The sequence below is a fragment of the Danio rerio genome, chromosome 3, assembly GCF_052040795.2.
Source record: "Danio rerio strain M-AB ecotype USA chromosome 3, GRCz13ab, whole genome shotgun sequence".
Classification (NCBI taxonomy): Eukaryota; Metazoa; Chordata; class Actinopteri; order Cypriniformes; family Danionidae; genus Danio; species Danio rerio.
In genome coordinates, this window is record NC_141023.1 from 3,125,295 (window position 1) to 3,143,667 (window position 18,373).

At 43.4% G+C, this 18,373-nt stretch overlaps 3 protein-coding genes across 3 annotated transcripts in view; all 3 read left to right on the forward strand.

The window, feature by feature from the left end:
* Positions 1-5,087, forward strand: part of plbd1a (phospholipase B domain containing 1a) — a 522,382-nt gene extending 517,295 nt beyond the window's left edge. Inside the window, exon 10 of the mRNA XM_087243146.1 lies at positions 1,723-5,087. The gene's annotated coding sequence lies outside the window, so the exon portion shown is untranslated. The remainder of the gene's footprint in view (positions 1-1,722) is intronic.
* A 3,712-nt stretch (positions 5,088-8,799) lies between these two features.
* Positions 8,800-11,616, forward strand: LOC147845411 (uncharacterized; the record flags this gene model as incomplete). Its single annotated transcript, XM_087243891.1, has 5 exons — positions 8,800-9,370; positions 9,560-9,949; positions 10,039-10,110; positions 10,729-11,121; positions 11,246-11,616. Coding segments are annotated over 5 exons (1,797 nt in total), but the record flags the coding sequence as incomplete, so codon positions are not given.
* A 2-nt stretch (positions 11,617-11,618) lies between these two features.
* LOC147845412 (uncharacterized) lies at positions 11,619-17,364 on the forward strand. Its single transcript, XM_087243815.1, has 3 exons — positions 11,619-11,826; positions 16,289-16,708; positions 16,910-17,364. Exons 1-3 carry the CDS (start codon positions 11,697-11,699, stop codon positions 17,317-17,319), a joined length of 960 nt encoding a protein of 319 aa, XP_087099941.1. The 5' UTR covers positions 11,619-11,696; the 3' UTR covers positions 17,320-17,364.
* Positions 17,365-18,373: the final 1,009 nt, after the last annotated feature.

Consider the following 18,373-nt stretch of genomic DNA (forward strand, 5'->3'; position numbering starts at 1 on the left):
AAGCTCAGGCGGCGGCCATTCAGCAAGCTCAGGCGGCGGCAGTGGTAGCTCTGGCAGTGGCAACTCTGGAGGGTCTGGCAGCTGTGGAGGGTCTGGCAGCTCTGGAGGTGGTGGTGGCAGCTCTGGCAGTAACAGCTCTGGTGGTTGCTGCAGCTCTGTCAACTCAGGTGGTGGTGGCCATACCATGACTATGCAGCGGGGGCATACCTGGAGCACGGAGTTGAGGCGGGCCTGGAGTGTGGAGCTGCGGAGGGCCTGGAGTGTGGAGCTGCGGTGGTCCTGGATCGTGGAGCTGCGGTGGCCCAGGATCATGAGGCGGCGGCGGCCATTCAGGAAGCTCAAGCGGCGGCTATTCAGCAAGCTCAGGCAGCGGCCATTCAGGAAGCTCAGGCGGCGGCCATTCAGGAAGCTCAGGCGGCGGCGGCCATTCAGGAAGCTCAGGCGACGGCCATTCAGCAAGCTCAGGCGGCGGCGCTGGCTCTGGCGGCGGCAGTGGCAGCTCTGGCAGTGGCAACTCTGGAGGGTCTGGCAGCTCTGGAGGGTCTGGCAGCTCTGGAGGTGGTGGTGGCAGCTCTGGCAGTAACAGCTCTGGTGGTTGCTGCAGCTCTGTCAACTCAGGTGGTGGTGGCCATTCTGGTGACTCAGGTGATGGCGTTTCAGGAACTGAAACAGGAACTAGGACAGGAACGGACTCGGAACAAAAAGCCATCTTGTGAGCTGGTGGCAGATTAGCACTTACCACTTTCTGAGCAGACAGACTGGAGGCGGCCATCTTGTAACATGGAGAACTGGGCTGGTGAACAGGGGACATGAGTATAGGAGATGACAGCATAATATTGTCAGTAGAAGGGATTGCAAGCCCCGCAGCTTTTGAGCCAAATAAATAAAATCCTCTACATACTCTTCTATTGATCGGGTTCCTGACGGAGACGCATAATCTTGATACCCGCTGGATCCATTGTGTGGCCGAGTCTTCTGTAACGACGGGGAGTGACACCAACAACAGAAGGTAGAATACAAATGCAGGTTTTAATCGTTGTCAGGCAAGCAATGGTCAACAGGTATAAACAGATGTGTTAGGACAATCCAGAATCATAGTCAGTATAACAAGCAAGAGGTTGGGAGGCAGGCGGCAGACAAGGATAACTAAATAAACAAGGCTAGGTTCAAAACACAGAAAAACAAGACAAGGAAAACGTGTTGTAATGCTACTTTACAGTGAACAAGACTCTGCAACATGTGTGTGGAAAAGAGGGGTTTAAATAGTCCAAATAATCATTGTGTGAGTGGTTTCAGCTGTGAGAGTTTAATCAGTCTGGATCTTGAACCGGTTGTGTGTGTGTGAGGAGAAGCACTTTAGCAGCATCTAGACCAGCAGCCTGTAAGTACATTTAAGATTTGTTTCAGTTGTTGTGTATGGTTTGAGGACTTGTTTCCAGCTGTTTGTGTAAAGTTGTAGGACATTTAAACTTGCTTTCAGTTGTGTATAATACTAGAAGTTGTTTAGCCACTGTTTCCTTGGTTACTATAAGAGCTTGTGTAGCGAACGCAGACGTGGTTTCGCATCGTCCGCCTCAGTTTCGGCCCTTGTTTTGACTCGGGAGGCGTGTCCAAACGCCAGGTAACCACTATATAGTGAGCACGCTAGCATTAGTCGGCAGGAGAAGCACTTTAGCAGCATCTAGACCAGCAGCCTGTAAGTACATTTAAGATTTGTTTCAGTTGTTGTGTATGGTTTGAGGACTTGTTTCCAGCTGTTTGTGTAAAGTTGTAGGACATTTAAACTTGCTTTCAGTTGTGTATAATACTAGAAGTTGTTTAGCCACTGTTTCCTTGGTTACTATAAGAGCTTGTGTAGCGAACGCAGACGCGGTTTCGCGTCGTCCGCCTCAGTTTCGGCCCTTGTTTTGACTCTCGAGGCGTGTCCAGCTGAATTCAATCAGCTAGTGCTTTAGGGTTATATAAACAACTAGTTCACTGCGGCAGCGGTCGCGGCAGCCTCGTGTGAAGACCGCCTCGTGTGAAGACCGACGAGGGTAAAGACCATCGACTCTACCTGCGCGACTCCACCGAGCAAAGACACCGACAAAGCACTTGAGTACTTTACTGTATTGTTTTACTTTACACTTATTTTTTTGTTGTCAGTGCACTTTTATTATGTGTTTTCTAATTCCTGTTGTTACTAACACTCGCAAAACACGGGAGGTACGCTGCAGGCGTAATCCTCACAACCTTCGTTCAATACATGTATCTACTATTTCACAACTCTCTCTCTCCGTGGGCCTCTGGAACTGTCAATCAGCTGTTAACAAGGCTGATTTTATTACCTCCATAGCTACATATTCTGACTATAATCTCATGGCTCTAACTGAGACCTGGTTGAGGCCGGAGGACACTGCTACACATGCTACTCTTTCTGCTAATTTCTCTTTTTCCCACACTCCTCGTCAGACAGGGAGAGGGGGTGGGACTGGACTACTAATTTCCAAAGAATGGAAATTTACTCTGATACCGTCCCTGCCAACAATCAGCTCCTTTGAATTCCATGCAGTCACCATTATCCACCCCTTCTACATAAATGTGGTTGTCATCTACCGCCCACCAGGTAAATTAGGTCACTTCCTAGATGAACTGGATGTTCTTCTCTCATCTTTTTCTAATTTTGCCACTCCCTTATTGGTGCTAGGTGACTTCAACATTTACGTTGACAAACCGCAAGCTGCAGACTTTCAGACTTTGCTTGCCTCTTTTGACCTAAAAAGAGCACCTACTTCTGCTACCCACAAATCAGGTAATCAGCTAGACCTTATTTACACACGACACTGCTTCACCGATCAAACAATAGTAACTCCACTACAAATATCTGATCATTTCCTTCTGTCTCTCAACATCCACATTACTCCTGAGCCGCCACACACTCCAACACTGGTTACCTTTCGCAGAAACCTACGATCTCTCTCACCCAATAGACTATCCACCATTGTTTCAGACTCTCTTCCTCCATCTCGCAAACTCACTGCACTTGATTCGAACAGTGCCACTGATACACTCTGCTCCACGCTAGCATCATGTCTAGACCGATTATGTCCTCTTGCATCCAGGCCAGCCCGTGCCAGTCCTCCTGCACCCTGGCTCTCGGATGCTCTCCGTGAGCATCGCTCAAAACTTCGGGCTGCGGAGAGAATTTGGCGGAAAACTAAAAATCCTGCACATCTCTTAACATACCAAACTCTTCTGTCCTCTTTCTCAGCTGAGGTTACTTCTGCAAAGCAGACGTATTACCGTCTGAAAATCAACAATGCCACTAATCCTCGCCTACTTTTTAAAACATTTTCCTCCCTCCTCTATCCTCCTCCTCCACCCGCATCCTCCACACTTACTACTGATGACTTTGCTACATTCTTCTGCACCAAAACTGCAAAAATCAGTGCTCAATTTGCTGCACCAACAACAAACACGCAAGATCCAACACCACACACACTCACCTCTTTTTCTCAGCTCTCTGAGTCTGAGGTGTCCAAACTCGTGCTATCTAGCCATGCAACCACCTGTCCACTCGATCCCATTCCCTCTCATCTCTTGCAAGCCATCTCTCCTGCAGTCATACCAACACTGACTCACATAATTAACACATCTCTTGACTCTGGTTTATTCCCCACTACATTTAAGCAGGCTAGGGTAACCCCACTGCTAAAGAAACCCAACCTGGACCATACGCTACTTGAAAACTACAGACCAGTATCCCTGCTTCCATTCATGGCCAAGATTCTGGAGAAAGTAGTGTTCAATCAAGTTCTGGACTTTCTTACTCAAAACAATCTCATGGACAACAAGCAATCCGGCTTTAAGAAAGGCCACTCAACTGAGACTGCCCTGCTCTCGGTCGTGGAGGATCTCAGACTGGCTAAAGCAGACTCTAAATCATCAGTCCTCATTTTGCTGGACTTGTCAGCTGCTTTTGACACTGTCAACCACCAGATCCTGCTATCTACGCTTGAGTCACTGGGCGTTGCGGGCACTGTTATACAATGGTTCAGATCTTACCTCTCTGACAGGTCATTCAGGGTGTCTTGGAGGGGAGAGGTGTCCAACCTACAGCATCTAAACACTGGGGTACCTCAAGGCTCTGTTCTTGGGCCACTTCTCTTCTCCATCTACACATCATCTCTAGGACCAGTCATCCAGAGACATGGATTCTCCTACCACTGCTATGCTGATGATACCCAGCTATACCTCTCTTTTCATCCTGATGATCCCTCGGTTCCAGCTCGTATCTCAGCCTGCCTGTTGGATATTTCACACTGGATGAAAGATCATCATCTTCAGCTGAACCTCGCAAAAACGGAAATGCTTGTAGTTTCTGCCAACCCGACTCTACACCATAACTTGTCAATCCAGATGGATGGGGCAACCATTACTGCATCCAAAATGGTGAAAAGCCTTGGAGTAACGATTGATGACCAACTAAACTTCTCTGACCACATTTCTAGAACTGCTCGATCGTGCAGATTTGCACTCTATAACATCAGAAAGATCCGACCCTTCTTATCTGAACATGCAGCTCAACTCCTTGTTCAAGCTCTTGTTCTCTCCAAACTGGATTACTGCAACTCTCTACTAGCTGGGCTTCCAGCTAACTCTATCAAACCTCTTCAGCTGCTCCAGAATGCAGCAGCACGAGTGGTCTTCAATGAACCTAAACAAGCACATGTCACTCCGCTGCTAGTCCGTTTGCACTGGCTGCCAGTTGCTGCTCGCATCAAATTCAAAACTCTGATGTTTGCCTACAAAGTGACTTCTGGCCTAGCACCTTCTTATCTGCACTCACTTCTGCAGATCTATGTGCCCTCCAGAAACTTGCGTTCTGTGAATGAACGTCGCCTCGTGGTTCCATCCCAAATAGGGAAAAAAATCACTTTCGCGAACGCTCACGCTCAATCTGCCCAGTTGGTGGAATGAACTCCCTAACTGCATCAGAACAGCAGAGTCACTCGTTATTTTCAAGAAACGACTAAAAACTCAACTATTTAGTCTCCACTTCACTTCCTAATCTGCAATTGCCTCTTTGAATATCACACTAACTGTACAAAAAAAAAAAAAAAAAAAAACTACTAATACTTCCCTTCTTAGACTTTACAGACCTGAAACTTGCCTTTAGTACTTATTCATTGTTGCTCTTAGTTGTGTAAATTGCTTCCTTGTCCTCATTTGTAAGTCGCTTTGGATAAAAGCGTCTGCTAAATGACTAAATGTAAATGTAAATGTAAATGTGTGTGTGTGTGTGTGTGGCCCGACTGCGTGTTGTAGTCCAAAACATGGCAGATATGTAGTTCAAAGAGTGTGAATGTTTACCAGCGACCTCTGGTGGTTAGCGATCGCTTGTAATCATGACAACTGAGGTCTTTCAGGAATCAGTCTCATGCTCTATACTCCTTCCACGACCACCATATGATCTGATCAGGATACGGGCTGGTTGCAGAATTATGGAGACCTTGGGACAAAGAGAAAAAGACTAACATGATCGTATATGCCGTTCAAATTTTAATGTAATTTGGGAAGTGTTCAGTTGGGCTTTGGTTGCCCAAATTAATGCAGCCTAACAGTCATTTAGAGGAATTGAATACCAACTCAGTTCAGTAAACTAGTGAGAGGGGGATATAAAAGATAAATTTGATTGTGTGTGTAGTCATTTATCTGAACTGTTCTCAGTCTTCCTCTATCCCAACCTATCCAGTCATACTGACATAGTGAAAAATGTTTATTCCAGAATTTGCCACAGTGGAAGGAAAATAAGCACACAAATATCTTCTGTCTGTTTGGCAAAAACAAAACTCAGAGGTTGCACCTTCCAGGTTTGATCCATGCTATAATTACACCACTCTTGACGAATACTGGAGAGACATACGACAAAGCCAATATCAGTCTTATGGACATAATGACAGTCTAGTTGAATGGAGCGGCTGGTATCGGCTGTATCTGAATGGACAAAGTGCGCAGATGTCTGAGTGGTGTGTGAGTTATATTGGTTGTGGTGGTGATGTTGGATTGAATCTCAATGGTTCTCATTCAAGACTTGAGGATAGAGTGGTGACACTTGAGGTTTTTGGAAGTTATATAAACTCTTACCAGTGTGGAGGCTACAGGTCTGCATCTATCCAGGTCAAAGCCTGTCCTGGAGATTCTTACGAACGTCCTGGCTACGTCCACAACCAACGTTCCCCATATAGGGAATGGAGACCTGTGTCTGGTAACAGAGTATGGGAGTGCGTCAGGTGACCAATCACTCTGAAGGTAAGAAAATGGGCCAATGAATGCCAAAATTAATTGGTGAAGCTCAGCTCCACAGCTGTCAGTAGTGGAGACACATGTCTCTGTTCCCTATTCGGGAAACGTGGGTTACAGATGTAACCAGGACATTCCCTTACATGGGAACTTCAACGTGTATCTGGTATCAGAGTATGGGAGACTGCATGGAAAATGCCACAGCAGCTAAGCCGTCACGCTCCTGATGTGAAGTTTGCCAAGCATAGCATGAGTGCACATGCATCACCAAGAGCGCAACCTTTCAACATCCCCTAGGCCCTTTAGTTACCAGTACAAGGGAATAATTAGAAAATTTAGATGAGGGGTAGCAAGTATGCTTTTACCTAGTATAGCGAGGCAGAGGGAAAACACATACACAGTCGCGTTAGTTACAAACAAGTCCCTGGAGGGTGCTTTATTTACAAAGTGAATGTGCTGAAAATACGGTGCTCTTCTTGGTAATGGTTGCTCTGGTGTTCCGGGGAGAAGGTGAAGGAGAGTGAGATTTTGAATGCTGGATCGTCACGAGCTGGAGTCCGCTGTAGGAGAGACAGAGAGACACAAGCGTTAGCACAGGGAGTCATCTGAGAATGAAGCTCGTCTTCCTCTTGTGTGGGGCTGGCTTTAATGCCTCTCTGGCTGATGAGCTCCAGCTGTGAGTGATCCTGTGCTGATGAGGTGCCAGCTGGGGTGAATCTTGGTCCAGGGCGATGTGGCATCGGTATACTCGCTACACTAGCTAATATAGACTAGGGATTTTAGGATACAACAGTGCGTTGGGAAAGCTGCCATTCCCTAAAGAGGAAGGATGCTGCGGAGGCAACCTGCCTAAAGAGGGGAAAATTGATGGGAATAAGAGCATATGGACTAGCCCTATAAAAGGCGAGTGTTACATATGATACGCTAATTAGTAGGTAGGGAAGACAAGAGGTCTGACTGGTCAGCGGGAACACTCCATGACTGAAATAAGCATATGGGGTCGCCATGGGGGACCGCGCATAGCTGGCACCGAACCTTAGCATGTAGGTAGACCAAAATGGGCATACCAGACATCACACTGAGCCATGCACTCGACTCCTCCCCTGAGTCGGTGCTGGGGGCCTCAGCAGGATTTTCTAGGGTTTACCAAGAGGGAAACTTACAAGCAGAATAAAAAAGGCACACACATCTCCAGGTTAGGGAGCAAGGCGCAGCAAGCGTTTCTTGACACAGAGCTTCATTTCCTACCGATTGACCAGGGTTATTTTGTAATCGGGAGGAAACAGGCTCCACTAGAAGACTATAAAATCTTTCAAATGTGTTAGGTGTCACACAGCCTGAAGCTCTGCAGATATCTGTGAGAGGCGCCTTGTGCCCAGGAGGAGGCGACACTTCTGGTAGAGTGCGCTCACATGTTTAGGGGCGCAGCTGACCCTGGCATTGATAAGCTGGGACGATGACATCATCAATCCAGTGGGCCAAACCTCTGTTTTGATACGGCACTTCCCTTCTGCCGACCACTATAACATTTAAAAGCTGTTCACAAGATCTTAAGTTTTGCATTCATTCCATGTAAAGGTGCAAAGCACGAACGGGACAAAGCAGTGAATGGGCTGGGTCTGCCTCCTCTGAAGGCAGGGCTTGCAGGATCACCACCTGATCTCGAAATGGGCTGATAGCAATCTTGGGCACATACCCGGTCTCAGGAAAACATGAGTGTAGGCCGGCCCTAATCCAGGCCGAAAATGCCTCCAAATTCCTGAATCGCTTGAACGATGCCAACACAATCAGCAGAGCTGTCTTTTTGGATAGAATTTTCAATGATATACAGTTGAAGTCAGATTTATTAGCCCCCCTGATTCTGTTTAACGGAGAGATTTTTTCAACACATTTCTAAACATAATAGTTTTAATAACGCATTTCTAATAACTGATTTATTTTATCTTTGACATGATGACAGTAAATAATATTTGACTAGAAAATTTTCAAGACACTTCTATACAGCTTAAAGTGACATTTAAAGGCTTAACTAGGCTATCAGGTTAAATAGGCAGGTTAGGGTAATTAGGCAAGTTATTGTATGACGATGGTTTGTTCTGTAGACTACCAAAAACTTATATAGCTTATAGGGAGCTAATAATTTTCATTTTAAAATTATAAAAAAAAATTAAACTGATTTTATTCTAGCTGAAATAAAACAAATAAGACTTTCTACAGAAGAAAAAATATTATCAGACATACTGTGAACATTTCCTGAATCTTCCTGAATATTTAAAAAAGAAAAGAAAAATCAAAGAGGGGCTAATAATCCTGACTTCAACTGTATATTTATAAAATATAATGTATTAATACAATAAACATTTTGTGTTTACGTTGTCTACAATGAAATACAAGTCAAAGTAAATTTGGAAGTCCCAACTTTTTCTGATTGGAGTAGCAAGTTCACAAATGCAAACAATCCCAAACAAAAACATGCAAAACTGAAATGCACCATATAACATTGCTTATTGAATCTGAACAAAAAAAGGCTCCAATAGTCAGATTACCCAACTCATCTTCAATTCACTCAACTGCCATCCAGAAAGAAGTTACTGTATTGCTAATGTAAAATTAGTGACTAACAATGAGAATATATATATTAATGTATGTAACTACTGTAATTATTATTCAACATCAGGTTCTTCCAGCTATGACCCATGCTTTAACTATACCACCCTTGATGAATACTGGAGAGATATAACGCCAAACCCTTACATCGATACATATGACGACACCCTTGTTGAATGGAGCGGCTGGTATCGGCTGTATCTGTACAGACAAAGTGCCCAGATGTCTGAGTGGTGTGTGAGTGCTACACACTGTGGTGGAGAAACTGGACTGTCTCTCAATGGTTCTCATCCCACACTTGAAGAAGGAATCGTGACCCGTAAAGTGGTGGGAACTAATGATTGGTGGTGGACATGGTCATCTTCCTCTTGTGGCAGCTATAAGTCCAAACCCATTAGAGTCAAAGCCTGTCCAGGAAATTACTACGTCTATGAATTTGTCAAACCTAATACTACAATCCCCAAGCCAATGTATTGTGCAGGTGAGTCAATATGATGAGACTATGGTTTATGTGTAAGGTAATTTAACACCATTAAACATCGAAATCAACACTGTGCAGTACCTCAAAACCTGAAATCAAAACTATAAAAGCTTCCCTCATTTTAGTCAGACAGCACAACACTAATTTATCCAAATCATGAATCTAAACATGCTCTAAACTCCATGACAGTTGCTTACCAGAACATCACCAGTGACCCCTGCAACAACTATCAGTCTCTGGATCGTCCCTGGAGAGGCAACAATGAAAGCAGAGATCGTATTTGTGATAGAGGTTTCTCATGGAATGGCTGGTACCGGCTTTTCTACTATGGAATGGACATCCAGATCCCAGAAACCTGCGTTCTTCCTGACAGATGTAACACCTATATCACTCTGACACTCAATGGTCCTCACCCTCAGATTGAGGATGGAGTGGTGATCAGGCAGGTCTGTGGAGCAGCTTACAACACTCGCTGTTGTATCTACAAACCCAAGCCCATCAGAGTGAAAGCATGTCCGGGGAATTACTATGTTTATGAACTTGTGAACCCTGATGGGTGGTGTGCAGGATACTGCACAAGTAAGCTACCATACTTTTAACCACTTTTAATCAATATTCTAATTTTATTAAATAAACTATTTAAAATACTTTTATTCATTTCCCCCCAGATGTAAGCAGCATTTCACAGCCGACTACCACTATAAGTCCAGTTGTAACCACTCTATCCAGCAACAATCAGAGTATGTTGATAATCATAATAATAATGGCTAATTTCAACTGAGTGTTACAGTATGGTTAAGTACAGTACAGTACTCTATGTCAGTTTCCACTGTCAGAGGTTGAGAATGGTACCAGAATAGTGAACAGTACCCAAATGTACCGTAAAATGATGGGCTGCAGCAATGAACAATTGTCGACCCTAGCTCAAAAGCAGCTTGTTGTCTTATTGTGACAAACAGCCACATGCCAAGAAGAACAGAATCTGCAGTTTTTCTTCTGTTGTTTATGGTACTGTTCACATGTTGAGTCTAAATGTGTGTGAAGCACAAGTTCCATCACTTCCTCCCTATTTGTGCACACTTGCAAAAGCAGTGATTTGTAAATGACCTGTATGGCATTCCTTTTTGAGCAAGAAAGAAGATGTATAAATATAATTGCAACGTTCTACCGCACACTGTGCCTACCAAGTTAGGCTACTGCTGGCAGTGGAACCCATATCGCATGGTACTGTCCCTTATTGTATTGTACTGTAAATGGTCAGTGAAAATGAGGCATGCGACTCTCTTTTTGACATGTTCAGATTTGCACATATGAAGTCTCTTGTTAAAGATGTTTGCTTTGATCTTGTCATCTCTCAGATTATGACCCGTGCACCAACTACAAAACCATCAACGACAACTGGAGAAATGTAATTGGTTACGGTCATACATATGGTCTGAATGCTGATTATGATGACACTCATGGTAACTGGGATGGCTGGTATCGACTCTACCTTAATGGGTTGAGCGCTCAGATGCCTGAATGGTGCGTGTCTAACATGGCGTGTGGAGGTTTTAGTTCTCTGTGGCTTGGTGGATCTCATCCTCAGGTAGCAGATGGAGTTGTTACTCGTGACATTTACGGTTCCCACTTTGAGCAGTGCAGTTACTACAGATCTGACCCAATCCAAGTCAAAGCTTGTCCTGGAAAGTATTATGTCTACAAATTCACCAAACCTCGACTTTCAATCCCAGCTCCTGTTTATTGTGCAGGTACATCATTTTTCATCTTATACTGTATCTGACAGGAATATTGGAAATTATTGTAGGTTTTCATACAATTGTCTAAAGTCCATTCCACTGTGGTATATAATGTTCTGTTTCTTCTTTTCAATAGTCCGTTTCACCCCTCCAAGTATCGACCCCTGCAACAAATATAAAATTCTGAATGACACTTGGAGAGCAACAAATGTTTCCCATGACTGGAACGTTAGAAACTGTGATTTTTTCCAGGGCTGGTATAGACTGGTTTACAACGGTCAGAGTGCTCAGATGTCAGAATCCTGTGTTAGTCAGTGTGGCACTCTTTTCCCAATGTGGCTCAACGGCTCTCATCCGCAGCTGGAAGATGGAGTGGTCATGCGACACATATGTGCATCCGATTTAAATGACTGCTGCTATTTTAAATCTATCCCTATTCAAGTCAAGGCTTGTCCAGGAAATTACTATGTTTATGAGTTTGCCGATCAAATATTTTGTGGAGCGTACTGTGTAGGTGGGTATTCACTAATATATATTCCAGTCATTTACCTTTCAGTTTCTCAATTATATTTAAACTCTTTTCCTCAATGTCAGATATCACAAGACTTGATGCAGCCCATTTTACGACAGCAACAACACCACGAACATCAACCACAGCAATAACAACAGCAACAACACCAAGAATATCAACAGCCATTACTCCCCTAAACACTACTGGTATTGTCTTGCTTTATTAAGTTTTAATAGCATTTCTGGACCGGCACTTAATAACACTTAATTTTTCACCACGACACACAATCAACTCATATCAAAAGTAATTTATAATTCTGGCTTAGTTGCATTGAAAACACACCCTGTGACTTTACTAGATGAACAATAAGAGAATTTTCTGCTTCAAGAAAATAAATGATAAATAAACAACACCATACAGCACAGTATGCAACAGATTTAAAAAGTACAGAAATGTATTAAAAATAAATAAATATTAATATATACTACCATTTTATTAATTCACTTCATCTTTACTTCTATAGCACTTTTACAATGTAGATCTTCAAAGCAGCGTAACATATGCAATCTAGTAAATTAAGAGTGCGTCAGATCAGGGATTAATGCCAGGACTAGACCATTACTGATGTAACGACGGGGAGTGACACCAACAACAGAAGGTAGAATACAAATGCAGGTTTTAATCGTTGTCAGGCAAGCAATGGTCAACAGGTATGAACAGATGTGTTAGGACAATCTAGAATCATAGTCAGTATAATAAGCAAGAGGTTGGGAGGCAGGCGACAGACAAGGATAACTAAATAAACAAGGCTAGGTTCAAAACACAGAAAAACAAGACAAGGAAAACGCGTTGTAATGCTACTTTACAATGAACAAGACTTGGCAACGTGTGTGTGGAATAGAGGGGTTTAAATAGTCCAAATAATCATTGTGTGAGTGCTTTCAGCTGTGAGAGTTTAATCAGTCTGGATCTTGAACCGGTTGTGTGTGTGTGTGGCCCGACTGGGTGTTGTAGTCCAAAACATGGCAGATATGTAGTTCAAAGAGTGTGAATGTTTACCAGCGACCTCTGGTGGTAAGCGATCGCTGGTAATCATGACAACTGAGGTCTTTCAGGAATCAGTCTCATGCTCTCTACTCCTTCCACGACCACCATATGATCTGATCAGGATACGGGCTGGTTGCAGAATTATGGAGACCTTGGGACAAAGAGAAAAAGACTAACATGATCGTATATGCCGTTCAAATTTTAATGTAATTTGGGAAGTGTTCAGTTGGGCTTTGGTTGCCCAAATTAATGCAGCCTAACAGTCATTTAGAGGAATTGAATACCAACTCAGTTCAGTAAACGAGTGAGAGGGGGATATAAAAGATAAATTTGATTGTGTGTGTAGTCATTTATCTGAACTGTTCTCAGTCTTCCTCTATCCCAACCTATCCAGTCATACTGACATAGTGAAAAATGTTTATTCCAGAATTTGCCACAGTGGAAGGAAAATAAGCACACAAATATCTTCTGTCTGTTTGGCAAAAACAAAACTCAGAGGTTGCACCTTCCAGGTTTGATCCATGCTATAATTACACCACTCTTGACGAATACTGGAGAGACATACAACAAAGCCAATATCAGTCTTATGGACATAATGACAGTCTAGTTGAATGGAGCGGCTGGTATCGGCTGTATCTGAATGGACAAAGTGTGCAGATGTCTGAGTGGTGTGTGAGTTATATTGGTTGTGGTGGTGATGTTGGATTGAATCTCAATGGTTCTCATTCAAGACTTGAGGATAGAGTGGTGACTTGAGGTTTTTGGAAGTTATATAAACTCTTACCAATGTGGAGGCTACAGGTCTGCATCTATCCAGGTCAAAGCCTGTCCTGGAGATTCTTACGAACGTCCTGACTACGTCCACAACCCACGTTCCCCATATAGGGAATGGAGACCTGTGTCTGGTAACAGAGTATGGGAGTGCGTCAGGTGACCAATCACTCTGAAGAGTAAGAAAATGGGCCAATGAATGCCAAAATTAATTGGTGAAGCTCAGCTCCACAGCTGTCAGTAGTGGAGACACATGTCTCTGTTCCCTATTCGGGGAACATGGGTTACGAATGTAACCAGGACATTCCCTTACATGGGAACTTCAACGTGTATCTGGTATCAGACTATGGGAGACTGCATGGAAAATGCCACAGCAGCTAAACCCGTCACGCTCCTGATGTGAAGTTTGCCAAGCATAGCATGAGTGCACATGCATCACCAAGAGCGCAACCTTTCAACATCCCCTAGGCCCTTTAGTTACCATTACAAGGGAATAATTAGAAAATTCAGATAAGGGGTAGCAAGTATGCTTTTACCTAGTGTAGCGAGGCAGAGGGAAAACACATACACAGTCGCGTTAGTTACAAACAAGTCCCTGGAGGGTGCTTTATTTACAAAGTGAATGTGCTGAAAATATGGTGCTCTTCTTGGTAATGGTTGCTCTGGTGCTCCGGGGAGAAGGTGAAGGATTGTGAGATTTTGGGTGCTGGATCGTCACGAGCTGGAGTTCGCTGTAGGAGAGACAGAGAGACACAAGCGTTAGCACAGGGAGTCATCTGAGAATGAAGCTCGTCTTCCTCTTGTGTGGGGCTGGCTTTAATGCCTCTCTGGCTGATGAGCTCCAGCTGTGAGTGATCCTGTGCTGATGAGGTGCCAGCTGGGGTGAATCTTGGTCCAGGGCGACGTGGCATCGGTATACTCGCTACACTAGCTAATATAGACTAGGGATTTTAGAATACAACAGTGCGTTGGGAAAGCTGCCAGTCCCTAAAGAGGAAGGATGCTGCGGCGGCAACCTGCTACCCAAGAGGGGAAAATTGATGGGAATAAGAGCATATGGACTAGCCCTATAAAAGGCGAGTGTTACATGTGATAAGCTGATTAGTGGGCAGGGAAGACAAGAGGTCTGACTGGTCAGGGGGAACATTCCATGACTGAAATAAGCATATGGGGTCGCCATGGGGGACCGCGCATAGCTGGCACCGAACCTTAGCATGTAGGTAGACCAAAATGGGCATACCAGACATCACACTGAGCCATGCACTCGACTCCTACCCTGAGTCGGTGCTGGGGGCCTCAGCAGGATTTTCTAGGGTTTACCAAGAGGGAAATTTACAAGCAGAATAAAAAAGGCACACACATCTCCAGGTTAGGGAGCAAGGCGCAGCAAGCGTTTCTTGACACAGAGCTTAATTTCCTACCGATTGACCAGGGTTATTTTGTAATCGGGAGGAAACAGGCTCCACTAGAAGATTATAAAATCTTTCAAATGTGTTAGGTGTCACACAGCCTGAAGCTCTGCAGATATCTGTGAGAGGCACTGTGTGCCCAGGAGGAGGCGACACTTCTGGTAGAGTGTGCTCTCATGTTTAGGGGCGCAGCTCACCTTGGCATTGATAAGCTGGGACGATGACATCATCTATCCAGTGGGCCAAACCTCTGTTTTGATACGGCACTTCCCTTCTGCCGACCACTATAACATTTAAAAGCTGTTCACAAGATCTTAAGTTTTGCATTTATTCCATGTAAAGGTGCAAAGCACGAACGGGACAAAGCAGTGAATGGGCTGGGTCTGCCTCCTCTGAAGGCAGGGCTTGCAGGATCACCACCTGATCTCGAAATGGGTTGATAGCAATCTTGGGCACATACCCGGTCTCAGGAAAACATGAGTATAGGCCGGCCCTAATCCAGGCCGAAAATGCCTCCAAATTCCTGAATCGCTTGAACGATGCCAACACAATCGGCAGAGCTGTCTTTTTGGATAGAATTTTCAATGATATACAGTTGAAGTCAGATTTATTAGCCCCCCTGATTCTGTTTAACGGAGAGATTATTTCAACACATTTCTAAACATTATAGTTTTAATAACTTATTTCTAATAACTGATTTATTTTATGTTTAAGATGACAGTAAATAATATTTGACTAGAAAATTTTCAAGACACTTCTATACAGCTTAAAGTGACATTTAAAGGCTTAACTAGGCTATCAGGTTAAATAGGCAGGTTAGGGTAATTAGGCAAATTATTGTATGACGATGGTTTGTTCTGTAGACTACCAAAAACTTATATAGCTTAAAGGGAGCTAATAATTTTCATTTTAAAATGATAAAAAAAAATTAAACTGATTTTATTCTAGCTGAAATAAAACAAATAAGACTTTCTACAGAATAAAACAATATTATCAGACATACTGTGAACATTTCCTGAATCTTCCTGAATATTTAAAAAAGAAAAGAAAAATCAAAGAGGGGCTAATAATCCTGACTTCAACTGTATATTTATAAAATATAATGTATTAATACAATAAACATTTTGTGTTTACGTTGTCTACATTGAAATACAAGTCAAAGTAAATTTGGAAGTCCCAACTTTTTCTGATTGGAGTAGCAAGTTCACAAATGCAAACAATCCCAAACAAAAACATGCAAAACTGAAATGCACCATATAACATTGCTTATTGAATCTGAACAAAAAAAGGCTCCAATAGTCAGATTACACAACTCATCTTCAATTCACTCAACTGCCATCCAGAAAGAAGTTACTGTATTGCTAATGTAAAATTAGTGACTAACAATGAGAATATATATATATTAATGTATGTAACTACTGTAATTATTATTCAACATCAGGTTCTTCCAGCTATGACCCATGCTATAACTACACTACTATTAATGAGTTCTGGAGAGACATAAAGCCAAACTTTTACAGCGTTTCCTCCACATCACGTGACGACACCCTTATTGAATGGAGCGGCTGGTATCGGCTGTATCTGAATGGACAAAGTGCCCAGATGTCTGAGTGGTGTGTGAGTGCTACACACTGTGGTGGAGAAACTGGACTGTCTCTCAATGGTTCTCATCCCACACTTGAAGAAGGAATCGTGACCCGTAAAGTGGTGGGAACTAATGATTGGTGGTGGACATGGTCATCTTCATCTTGTGGCAGCTATAAATCCAAACCCATTAGAGTCAAAGCCTGTCCAGGAGAATATTACGTCTATGAATTTGTCAAACCTAATAATACAATCCCCAAGCCAATGTATTGTGCAGGTGAGTCAATATGATGAGACTATGCTTTATGTGTAAGGTAATTTAACACCTTTAAACATGTTTTAAACAGTCGTAATCAACACTGTGCAGTACCTCAAATTCTGAAATCAAAACTATAAAAGCTTCCCTCATTTTAGTCAGACAGCACAACACTAATTTATCCAAATCATGAATCTAAACATGCTCTAAACTCCATGACAGTTGCTTACCAGAACATCACCAGTGACCCCTGCAACAACTATCAGTCTCTGGATCGTCCCTGGAGAGGCAACAATGAAAGTGGAGATCATATTTGTGATAGAGGTTTCTCATGGAATGGCTGGTACCGGCTTTTCTACTATGGAATGGACATCCAGATCCCAGAAACCTGCGTTCTTCCTGACAGATGTAACACAGCCATCACTCTGACACTCAATGGTCCTCACCCTCAGATTGAGGATGGAGTGGTGATCAGGCAGGTCTGTGGAGCAGCTTACAACACTCGCTGCTGTATCTACAAACCCAAGCCCATCAGAGTGAAAGCATGTCCGGGGAATTACTATGTTTATGAACTTGTGAACCCTGACGTTTGGTGTGCAGGATACTGCACAAGTAAGCAACCATACTTTTAACCACTTTTTAACAATGTCTTATTAATTAGATAAACTATTTAACATCATTTCATCCGTTTTCCCCCAGATGTTAGCACCATTTCACAGCCGACTACCACTATAAGTCCAGTTGTAACCACTCTATCCAGCAACAATCAGAGTATGTCGGTAATCATAATAATAATGGCTCATTTCAACTGAGTGTTACAGTATGGTAAAGTACAGTACAGTACTCTTTATGTCCGTTTCCACTGTCAGAGGTTGAGAATGGTACCAGAATAGTGAACAGTACCCAAATGTACCATAAAATGATGCAGTGCAGCAATAAACCATTGTCGCCCCGAGCTCAAAAGATGCTTGTCATCTTATTGTGACAAACAGCCACATGCCAAGAAGAACAGAATCTGCAGTTTGTCTTTTGTTGTTTACAGGACTGTTCATATGTTGTGTCTAAATGTGTGTGAAGCACAAGTTGCATCACTTCCTCCCTATTTGTGCACACTTATCTACATTTTAAATAATGAAGTTCTAAAGAAAATAGTAAAGAAATTTCTTTTCAAGAGTTCACACTTAGCTCATGATTTATACATAGCTTGTTTGGCATGCTATCCCGGGAGAGAGCCCTGAGCACATGGGATCCTCGAGCCCAGGGCTCCCCTCTTTCGCAGGGCGAGGGGAGATTGAGCTCAGGTCAATCTCAAACTCCCTCGCTGCTGAGGCCAAGGCGAACTTCCTAAAAGTAAGACATTAGGGAAAAAATTATTTAGGCTTATTTCATCTATTATATATAGCACATTTGGAAGGTGGGAGGGAACCTGGGGGAAACCCACACGGACACGGGGAGAACATGCAAACTCGGCACAGAAATACCGGATGGCTCAGCGAGGATCTGACGCCGTTGGTATTCTTGCTGTGAGGCAACAGTGCTAGTCACTGGGCCACCGGGCCGGCCATTCTGGATAAAGAAGGGGAGGAGGGGGGTTTCATCCAGACGAAGATATATATATATACATGGGTGACGTAGTGGCGCAGTAGGTAGTGCTGTCGTCTCACAGCAAGAAGGTCGCTGGGTCAA